Here is a 12,082-nt window from a genome sequence, read left to right as displayed (position 1 = left end):
TCTGGAGTAATTTATTATACAAAGTATATTATTTTTATTAATTTTAAGTTTTTTGAAGTTGATCATATCTAACTTTTAGGTCGTTTTTGATGATTTTCAATGTTTTCTTATTATGGTGGTACCTTTGTATTAGGTAAACTATAGATTCTACTACTACTTGTTTTTATTTATTTATACCAAGAATATGGAAAAAATGTTTAAAAAAATTTATCTGTCAAAAAATTTTGACATTTGACATTTTTTATGTTTATTTAATGTTTTATAATTTATAATGTTTTATAATTATTTAGTAAAGGTACAAAAATTTTGCCAATAAAAGCCACAAATAACATTGAACAGAGTTACAATTTAGAACACAGCTTCCTTGTTTCCTCTTTCCTTAGTCTATAGCAAAAAAAACTTGGAAAATTATTTTCCCAACTGAAATAAATAGAGTCAAAATGCAAACTTTACCTAAACCCTCATAACTTCGACATTTTTATAGATAAATTTTTTTAACATTTTTTCCATGTTCCTGGTATCTTACCTTATATGGCATTTTTTTCTGGGGTCGAGTTCTGGCGCACCCTGTATAAAAAAAAATTGAGAAATTATTTTATCAACAGAAATAAATAGAGTCAAAGTGCAAAATTTAAACTCTCATATATTCAACATTTTTGTAAACAGATTTTTTTTAACATTGTTCTATGTTCCTGGTATCTTACCTTACATGATATTTTTCTCTGGGGTCCACCTCTATATGACCTCTATATGATTCTCAATGCAAAATTATTGTACATTTACCACTTGACCAGACTCCCCTTTTGTTTCTTAGTAACATAAGAGTCAAAAACTGTCTATTACTTTCAGGATATTATAAAAATTTAAATTTTTAATTTCAAAACATAATTTTTTTGTTTTTTAATGTGTCCATCTTTTTAAAGAAGTTGGATTTATACAGGGAGAAGAATAAATAAAAATAACAAACTACTCGTATTTATTTAAATTTCATATTGATGGCACATATTTGGATTATTAAATATATGTACAAATAATTACTCGTTTATTATATACAAATGTCTTTAAATTAAAATCAAAACATGTAATTTATTTTTATTTTACAAATAAATACACATAATATTTTTTTTTATCACTGGTAATATTGTCCCTCTATTACAACAGTATTTATGTAATAAAAATCTAAACTAAACAGTTATAAGCTATACAAACATACATTATATACAATACACACTTACTTCCCTCTCTATCACTTTCTCTTTCTCTCTCTTTATTTTTCAAAATATTTTACATTGTCTTATTACTTTTTTCGCAAACATCACAAAAATAGAAATAACAATCTGACGACTACGAAAACAATACAACAGCCCCCAAGCCTATTTCCACCCCCAAAGTAAAATTCCCTTCCCAGTCTCTCCCTCAAATCCTCCGTAAACGAAACCTTCTCCCCACACTTGACCATCGGCAACTGAAACGCAGTTGGCCTTTCATCCTGAGGCAAATTATTCGTATCGGCTTGTCCCAAAAACAACAACCACGCCCCCTTGTAATCCATTTCGACTTTGACAACGTCGAATCTCACCGATGGTATAAACACCCCCAAGGAAATACACCCATTGGTCGTGGCCAACTCCTTCGGAACGTTCACTTTCCACTCACCCAGCCCGCAAAGTCCCGGTAAACGCATTTCAGTGATGATTCGATGATCGAGCGCGGTGAGAGTGGCTCTCTCGATTTGGAAATCTATATCTGAGACACCTTTCATGGTTTCGCTTGGACCCACGAGTGTGAAATGGCCCGTGGCTGTGATTATAAATTTGGGGTAGGTGCAGAAGGGGTCTGAGAAAAATTTATGGTGGCCGACCCATCGATGGTCTTCTTCATGGAACGTAAAGTGTCGCAATAAATAGACGTCCAAGGGTCGTACTTCACACCTTGTGGACACCCAATCGCCCCAGATATAGGGTGGGAGGTGCGGTTTTTCGATCAAGTGGGGTGGACTCTGACTCGTGATCAGATTAGTCAAAGTGTTGGGGTTTTTGACCAAAAACTGGTGTTTCGCCACTGTTATATTTTCACCCTTTGTTTGTTTGAACAAAGGGGGTTGGAAGCTTGTAGGGGAGTAAAACTCCCGTCGTTTCTTATTCGAATGAATGTCTCCCAGTAACAACTCCATTTCGACTATTTTCGAACTCTTCCGGGAGTTGTACAAAGGCCGAAATTGGATTTTGAGGAGTTTGAGCTCGTTGAAGGCCCATTTGAGGGACCCGAGACACGAAACATCGCCGGAAATTTGAGGAAACTCGGGTTTGTTGAGAGGGTGGTGATTGGTGATGGCTTGGTAGGAGTGTGACCATAAGTTGAAGGTCCCTCGGCGTTCTTGTCGATGGTCGTAGACCAAGTGTTCCACATTTCGGCGCCATGATTTCCAGTATTGGCCTAAAAATCAAATTTAGAGTTTACGGAAATAATAAGAATTTTGACACTAACCAGGACATTCTTGCGATACGAGTTTAATTAATTCTTCAGCTGCAGCACTGTCTTGGGGTATAACAGTGATATTTGTGGGTTTGGCGAGTCCATTTGAGGCCTCTGGTTGGACCAAAGAGTTGCGTAAGTTGAGTCGTCCGTGAGAAATTACGGTTAACTTAGGTGAAGAGCAAGAATCATCCCAATAATGGTGTTGGATTAGATTGTAGGTGCCCTCGGGGTTAAAAGTGTAGGCCCGCAGGACGTACTCGGGGCCGGGCCTGGTTTCACATCTGAAAAATAATAAAAAAAAATATTTTTTTAACGCAAAATATTTAGACAAAACATAGAAAGCTGTTTTTGCTATGACATTTGTCAGAAATTGTTTTTTATTACGGACGTGAAAAATTTTTTTTTATGTAACTCGTTAGTAAAGTCTCTTTACTCGGTAAATTTTTTCGTAAAAAAACTAACTATACAGGGTGCGCCAGAACTCGCGCCCCAGAGAAAATTTTCAAGTAAGGTAAGATACCAGAAACATGAAAAAAATGTTTAAAAAATTCTATCTGTCAAAAAATTTTGACATTTATTTTTTGACATTTGACATTTTTTTATGTCTATTTAATGATACTGATGATCTTGTATATGTTTTTTTACAATTATTTAGTAAAGGCACAAAAATTTTGCCAATAAAAGCCACAAATAACATTAAACAGAGTTACAATTTAGGATACAGCTTCTTTGTTTCCTCTTTTAATAGCCTATAGCAAAAAACTTGTAAAATTATTTTTCCAACAGAAATAAATAAAGTCAAAAAGCAAACTTTAAACCCTCATAACTTCGAAATTTTTATAGATAATTTTTTTTTAACATTTTTTCCATGCTGCTGGTATCTTACCTTATATGACATTTTTCTCTGGGGCGCGAGTTCTGGCGCACCCTGTATATTATACTAACTAAAAATTTATTAAGTAACAATTTCGTAAAATTGCGATTTTTTAGCCATTTTTAATTTTACGCCTTCTAATAAAATAACAAGCCGTTCAGTTCCCAAGGAGAATTTTAATTATTTTTTTTAAATTAAATAAAAGAAGACATTTAGCCAGAAATGTCTATTAGAAACACCAATTTGTTTTTGCTCGCTTTTAATTAATAATCTGACACTTTATTCTCTTCGGAATAAAATAAATAAAATACCGATTTTACACTTAAAATAAACTGGAATTGAATAAATCGAATCTTTTGAGTGTTTTTGACATAAACAAAGTCCTTGATACCGATTTTTTTTTAATAAATATTTTGACAAATTATTTGATATTATTTGACAAATTTATTTTTTTATTATTTTAATTTAGTCTGTTGGGAGGAATGTTTTATATGCATCTCTGGAATAAAGATTGTTAATCTCTAGAATAAAAATTACCTACAAAAAATAGTTGTTTATTTCCTTAATACGTACGAGTAAACAGGGCCGTACCTAAGGGGGGGGGGGACTAAGGGGTTCTTCAAATGCTGAGCACTTTGTTATACATATAGTGTTATAAGTGTTAAAAATTTAGTTTTTTTGTTATTTTAATGAGTTAATTTAAAAATTTTGTGAATTAATTTTTCATGTGTTAATTATACAGTGTTTCATTTTTATTGTTAGGTACAAATTTAAATAGTTAATAGAATATTTAATTTTAAGATAAAAGTGTTTTGAAAAATGCTATGAAAAGGAGCTACACCCCCTAAAAAAGGTACGTTTTTTAAAGGGTTTTTCCTAATATTTCAGAATAGATAAAATTACAAAATTTGGTAAACGGTAAACGGTAAACAAATTTAATTTTTATGCTGTTTATGGTCTGTAACAAATTTTTAAAGCAATTTTTACTAAAAATCCGTAAATTGTATTGGAAAAACACAAAAGACCTTTTTTTATGAAAAACTATGAAATTTTGTTGCTGAAAGTGGCAAGAAACCACTGGCAAAATAGAGTAAATTTTTACCCTAATCCCATCTAGTTTAGGAAGCACCTAATTAAAAATTTCAACATTTTATTTTTGTACTGTTTAGGTGTATAAAAGTTATCATCTGTAGCAAATTTTGAAATTTTTTTCTAAAATGATTTCGGAAATATTAAAAAAAACCTATTAAAAGACGCATCCCTTGCGTAGCATTTCTCGATATATGTTCATAGAAAATTTTTGTTTTAAAAACGAATCTCCTGTTTAAATTTGTAACAATAAAAAGTATTAAAAATTTATTTTATTTTTTGTTACTTTTGTGAGTTAATTTGTATTTTTTTTATGTTTAATTAGGATCTCTTATTTCAATTTAAAATAAAAACGTGTACTGTGAGATTTTTGCTTTTCAATCCGTCTTCTTTCATTTCATTTTCATGGACCAACAACGGACCAACGGCCCTGCGAGTAAATGATTATTAGTATTCACTATTTTTGACAAATAAAATTAAATCACTCTGAATAAAATGGTGTAATATTCTTTATTATTAGCGTTGAATGAATTCTAAAAACTATTAAAATGCATTAAATTGCAGATTCTTTTAGTACGACTACAAAAAGTAAAAGAAAAAAATGTATTTAATTTGAAGCAGTACAATCAGTCTAAAAACAACTAAATATTTATTCTGACAATTTCTCAACTATTTTAAATATTTGACATTGACTACGTTTTGAAACGGATATTATAGACACTAAGCAAATGGTTTAAAATAGTAGTTTATAAAATCCTCAATTTTGTATTTCTTTGGTTTCTATTTTTTTTTTTTTTAATAGACAGAAACATTGTTAAATTCCTCAAAACTGGCTCTATGAATAGAAAAAATAATGTATGCACCGCGACAGGAAGCCGTTTTGCTAGCCACAAGTTATTTAAATAAAGAGAAAATTCCTCGAAGCCGATTTCAAGCATTGATAAGGGATGACATCGTCGGAAATGCTAATGGTCCATCATAAATAACTGTCAAAATCTGACAATAGGTACGACAGGTACGACCGGATAATATTTAAAACTGCGGGTGGTTGTACAAACAAGGTACAAGAAGGTTGTTTAATCTTGACCACCTGTTGATTAAAATCTTGGTACTAATCGAAAGAAATTTCTCCTAAATAAACTATTTTTATCTTTATGGGCTGTTTTATGTCATAAACACCCAGAAATAGTCCAGATCTAGTTAATTGAATGAAATATGGACATAAATGTAAATAAACTAGAGTAAATAAATAAAGAGTGTTACCCTTCAGATATCCAGGTCCCGGAAAGCGTCTTCAGCGAGGTCACCACCACGGTGTTGTGGTCCCTCCAGGCGGCCACGGTCTCGACCTTCTCGCACTTGGTCAGCTCCCCCATGGCATCTGTTTCTATAAATCCCCGACCATTAATATTAAGCATGCTGCGAGGGTGAGTTTTTTTTCGTTGACTTTTAATGCCTTTCTGGTTGGGAAAAGGTCTCGACTTGATTATTCAAGCCACTTAAAAACGTTATTTATTTTTGGTACAAGTCTTTCGGTTGCATTGTACCTTCACGACGATTGATTTATACGAGATTCGAAAACCAAACCAGATTTTCGTCGTCGAGTGTGTGTTTGTTTAAACTAAGCTTCGGGATTTTATCTATTTGGGCATGGGACAGGGGAAGTTTATCCGTTTGGGAGTTAATTGCTCCACGAACACGGACATGGTGCAAGAAGTTACACGATGTTTAAAATTGGAACTTTAAATACACAAACGTTTGTTTTGGTTTTTTCTCGGTGTTAGCACTACTGGTTTTCTGTTTATGTTGTCGCTTGTGGGAAGGAATGCACCGGAGAGTGATTGACGGGCCAAAATTTTTGAAAAATCTATCAGAAAGCGCATTTTTAAATCCTTACTTTTCCGCCTTTTGACTAATTTTTAGTACAATTAAAAGCCTAAACAGGCCTTTCTAGGACATTCTTTATGTGATAGAAGAAACTTTTTCACAATTTCAGTAAAACACTGTAAGCTGGCTTCTGTTTCTGGTTTTACTTCCGATTGCAAGAAATTTTGATTTTTTAAACAAATATTCTGTACTCAACACTCTTGACACTTTTTTTTGTTTATTTACATAAAAATCATCATTTTTTGTGCAATCAAATATATTTTTGGATAAAGCTGTTTGAATTTTTTTCTTTATTTTATTTTTGATATCATTTTGGTGAAATTTGACACTTTTCTTATGTAATAAATGTAATTATTTGTCCTTATTTGAAATTTGTGAACAAATTTAACAATTTACCAAAAATCAAATGTTTGTTTTCAATTTATACCATCAGCAAACGCTCTATTTTTTCGTAAGAGCAGTATAGCATAAAAAATTATGTATGTATAACGTGGAAATATACATATATAATTTTACAGTACAAAAAAATTAATTTTTGGAAAGCAGGTTTTGCTGAGTAGATTTAATTTTTCCCTTTGTTGATCACAACGAATAAAAAAAATGTACCTAACCGCTTTTTTCAATAAAACGACATTTTTTTCGTTTCTTTTTTTAGACTTTGAAAGTGTTTTATTTTGATCAGTAAATACATTTTTGTATTTTCTTGTATTATTCATTATTTTTCTTCTTTTTTTTTTTCATTTTATTAATTCTTTTCTTTATGTAATACAATATTGTTTCTTATTTACGTGGTGTAAGTTTTTATTAACATCTGAACATACCTGTATTTAATACAGAGTGGTTATAAATGATTTTCATCTAGCTAGCTTTGGAATTTTTTTGCATGTAACTTTATTTGTGCCGCACTACTTTTTTGAAAGCTCTAGTTCTGTCATTAGTGTCACTTATTAGTTATCAATATATGGTTGTTAATTAAACTTTTATTGTTTCAACTAATTTCCAATAATAATTGATAATGATGTACACTTTGGAAGAAAACAAGTTTATAATTGAAGTCTATTTTCGAAGTGGACGCTTAGTAAACGGCGATTTTTTAATTTTGAGTTAAAACAAGTAGCTACCCCTATTTTCGTAAAGCGGCATTTTTTATTTTACATGGAAAATTCACAGATGGCTAGATGAAAATCATTTATAACCACTCTGTATAAACAACCATAAAACAAAATAAAAATATAACCACAAGTAAGAATAATTTAAAATTTACTTTAACTGAATTTGAATTAAATAATACTTAGGTATTCAAAAATTAGTTTAATTAGCTACTTTAAAATAGTGTTTAAAGGAATTGTGATTTTAATTTTGTAATAACAATTAAAAAAAATAATTACAAAAAATTAAATCTTTAATTGTTCACTGCTTGCTTTTTTTTAAATATAGTTGAATTAATTAATTAATTAAATATTATTAATGATATTAATAAAATTCATTTTGTATTAATACATGCCAATGCCATGCAGAGTGTTTCAGAACTCGCGCTTCAGAGAAAAATGCCAAGCAAGGTAAAATACCAGAAATATAGAAAAAATGTAAAAAAAAGTATAACAATTTCAATATGTAAATTCAAATTTGCACTTTGATCCTATTTCATGTTTTTGTCATTGTCAAATGTCAAAAAATAAATGATTTTTTACACATAGAATTTGTTAAAAAAAATTACATTTTTCTCTGGGGCGCGAGTGGTAAAACACCATATTATCCGTTTTAAATCAAGTTTACACAAATGGTGGGCAAAAAATGTCAATATAAAAATATGTTATTAATTTAAAACAAGTCTATTAGTTGGGAAATTTAATATGGACAACTTTAATTTAAAGTTTAATTAAAAAAATGTAGACACTTGTAAATTAGGAAGATTTATGGGTGTCCAGTAGCAGGTGCTTTTTGTTGACTCTGATTTAATTTATGGTTTCGTTTTTTCCCAAACTGTCACTCCGAAAGTAGTACCAAATCGGTGCCAACCATCTGACTAAACAACCAGAACCAGAAGACGTTTAAAAAAAAAAACATTTCTAGGCAAAAATAATAATCCCGAAATACCTCGGCGCGCCAAACCTCCTTTTGTAAACACTTTTTCTCCTCATCTCGACTTTGAACATTCGTCAAAACGCGCAAAAATGAAACGCTTTCAAAGCTCTGTTAATTCTGTTTATCTTTCTCCAGATGGTCTCGTTTCGCTCGAAACAGCCTCAATTTGGCGAACGACCATCTGCCTCCTGTTCGCCGCCCCCGCCATAAATCACCGCTAAACACCGTCAACTTCCTGCGGTTTCGAATATCGAATGTTATTACCGAAAGCCCGAACGGTCGCGCTTTTTGCTCATTATTCGCTCGTAAAACGTTCGATTTGAAAGCTGGCTTACCGTAAACGAGGACCAGGAATATCCACGTGGTGAACATCGCGAGTAATCCTTTTTTGCACGAGCACATGCCACTGGTCCGCACGAAACGGAGGGTTGAACGAGAATGAATCGGAAACGAGGGACCACTTGGTGCCTTTTTCCTTCTTGTCAAGTCTGCGGGGGGTCACTTCTGACAGGTTACACGAACCTCGTTAGCAGAGGCGGCGCCCAAACGAAACAAATCAACAGCAGATTTCAATTTGAATTTTGTAACAGAAAATTAAAAAAAAAAAACAATTAAAAAATTTAATTGAACTTAAGAGTTTATTTTTATCCAAAATAGTTAAATTAATGATATGATACGATAACAAATCAACAGCAGAATCCTAAATTTTACAGTCGAAACTTTTCCTAATTTATTGACAAAATGTAATTTTTTTTTAAAGTTTACATTTTTTTTTCTAAAACTTGTGATGGTATGAGCGGCTTGCTTCCACACGATATTGCGTCAATAGAAAAGCATTAAGTCAAAGGAAAAACTAAGCAAAAAATTGTTGTCTTTAATTTAGAAATGATTTTTTTTAACTTTGCCTTTTGACGAGTCGCCTGTGGGATTGCATGGAGCGCTCCCGCGGAGATGAAATATTCATGGTTGAATTTTGGATATAAAGAAGGCATTTAGAAAAGGTAACTTCTACCTGCCTTTGAGTGTCTATTTGTTTGAGAAGATGACTTCCAAACGTTCGAACGTTTTGATTTACGATGCGATTTCACGAGAACGTCCCTGAAATGAAACGAATATAAATAAAACTTGACTTTTATATAATAGTTACGTTTCTTTTAAGTGAATTTTGTGATTTACAATGTCTGATCTTTAAGAGCGTGTTGGAAATATAAAAGTTTTTTTCGAGGTTGATAACATGATTTATTGGTTATTTTTGAACTCGGGATTATCCTCAAATTTGTTCAAAGAAAGAGTTAGAAATTTAATTGTGGATAATTTACTGCGGTTGTCTTAATTATTCAATGCGTGTCTTGTCACCGGAGTGGACATGCACGCGAAATGTCAAGAGTGACTTCAAAGAAGAAAAAAATTAAATAAATAGATTTGATAACGAAGGGGTGAAGTGATTCATAATTTTGAATAAACGTTTCTAAATTGCATTCATTATTCGATCAAAGAATTTAAAAAAATTATATTTTCAAAAAAGTCTGAACCAGGTTTTAATTAATTATGTTAATATGTGAATTTTTCTTTAAAAAAAACGTTTATTACTTTCGTTTTTTGCATTTTTTTGTTATAAGATAAAAATAAGATTAAATATACACAACTTACCCATTCTAGAAACGTACATAAATGTCGTTAACAGTGATTTATGATATTTTTTTATATAAAAAAATGTCCTATTTAAATGCAAAAACATGTTTGAGGTCTTATAACCTAATTTCCATTTGTTTCGTTTTATTATTAACGCAATTTTTTTATTTGCAAACATCACAAAGGTGATCACTAAATGTCACAATTAAAAGTTTTATTTTTTAGTCATGGAAAAAAAATTCTATGTTTGGGCTTAGGCGTATCAGCATTCAACATTTTGCACTACTAACTGCACTAGTAAAATTAATAAAAACTAAAATCTTAACACAAAATTTCGATACTGACGCGTGATGTTGTTTATAAGCCTTGTTAATGATGTATTGTTTTCATCACTTGCAAAGCATTCTGATTACTTTGTACATTTACTTGTTATTTATAGTGACGCTCTATACTCTTAATGTGAATACTTTTGCGGATAAAATAATATATGTTATTCGGAGTAAAAGTGATTTTGTAGCTCAGCTGAATTACGTTCAGTTTCGCCACATAAACTCACATTTACTCCTAATAACATAATATACTATTATTTTTATGTTTTGTTAATCTCATTAAGAAAATCGAAAAATCAGCTCCAAGTACTCCAAAGTATTAAGTTTTTCTAAAAAATACTTTTTATAAATTATTTTACTATTATTTTATTTTCAAAATACAACGTGTTTTAAAATGATTTTTGTCTAGTCGTCTATGGAATTACCATGTAATATCAAAAATTTTGCTTTAAAAAACATCGAATCTAATTAACCTTAAATGTTAATTTATTTTGATTGACAGCTGTCACTGCTGAGAGAATTTCTGGTTCAAAAAGAGTAGAGCGACACAGAAAAATGTCATGTAAAGAAATTTTATAAGCAACTAGATGAAAATCATTTTGAAACACGTATACAGGGTGTGTCAGAACTCGCGCCCCAAGAAAAATTTCAAGTAAGATAAGATACCAGGAACATGGAAAAAATGTTTCTGTGTCAAAAAATTTTGACTTTAATTTTTGATATTTAACATTTTTATATGTCTATTTAATGATACTAATGATCTTGTATATGTTTTTTTTTATAATTATTTAGTAAAGGTACAAAAATTTTGACAATAAAATCTACAAATAACATTAAACAGAGTTACAATTTAGTATACAGCTTCCTTGTTTCCTCTTCTAATAGTCTGTAGCAAAGAAACTTGGAAAATAATTGTTCCAACAGAAATAAATGGAGTCAAAGCGCAAAATTTAAACTCTCATAACTTCAACATTTTTATATCATAGATAGAATTTTTTAACATTTTTTCCATGTTGTTAGTATCTCACCTTACATGACATTTTTGTTTGGCGCACCTGTATGTACTTAACTACTCACTTTTTATAAATCGTAAAAGTAACACAAAATAGTCTATAAAAAAAAACTTTTCCGGACTCATATTATTATGTCAGTAATTGAAATCGTCCGTAAAGTAGACAAAATAGTCCGTAAAAAGGGCAATGTTTGTTGTATAGTATATGAAATTTTTACATAATTTAAAAAATTGCGATTTTAGTATAAACGTAATTTACACCTGAACACTAAAGTTATTTTTTTACACACATACTCGTATTAGGATTTCGCTTCTCGGCTATCACCTCAAAAAATAAACTTTAAATTCAAGTTTATTATATTCTTTATTATTCTTTTTTATAATGATTTTTTTTAATAATTTAGTTATTCAGTTTTTAAATTACAGCACTTAGGAACTAGAGACAAGATATAAGAAGTATTTTCAAAAACTTAATTACTGTACTTTTTCATTGAAAGTTTATTCTTATTTCTAGCTGTTTTTCATGAATGTTTTTTTGCAGTTTCCGTCTATTTTCGTCCACCCACAAGAAACTCTAGAACTGTGATCACTGATCAGATTTCTGTAAGTGGAAAGTTCGTTGCAGGTTTCTCCTCATTTCTCGCTTGCTGTTGAGCTTTAAACCTTTGCACATTTTCTCGTAGATGTCGCCCCCTT

General features: G+C 30.8%; 1 protein-coding gene across 1 annotated transcript; it reads right to left on the bottom strand.

Moving 5' to 3' along the window:
- Positions 1-965: 965 nt before the first annotated feature.
- LOC123014626 (protein APCDD1-like) lies at positions 966-8,833 on the bottom strand. The gene is made up of 4 exons (XM_044413835.1): positions 8,749-8,833; positions 5,705-5,828; positions 2,488-2,759; positions 966-2,436 (listed from the first exon to the last, which is right to left on the bottom strand). Exons 1-4 carry the CDS (start codon positions 8,813-8,815, stop codon positions 1,316-1,318), a joined length of 1,584 nt encoding a protein of 527 aa, XP_044269770.1. The 5' UTR covers positions 8,816-8,833; the 3' UTR covers positions 966-1,315.
- Between the last annotated feature and the right edge of the window lie 3,249 nt (positions 8,834-12,082).

The sequence above is a fragment of the Tribolium madens genome, unplaced genomic scaffold (genome assembly GCF_015345945.1).
Source record: "Tribolium madens isolate multiple individuals breed KSU strain unplaced genomic scaffold, Tmad_KSU_1.1 Scaffold_97;HRSCAF=244;Tcas5.2_LG3a, whole genome shotgun sequence".
NCBI classification, from domain to species: domain Eukaryota; kingdom Metazoa; phylum Arthropoda; class Insecta; order Coleoptera; family Tenebrionidae; genus Tribolium; species Tribolium madens.
This window is presented reverse-complemented; position numbering and strand designations above follow the sequence as displayed.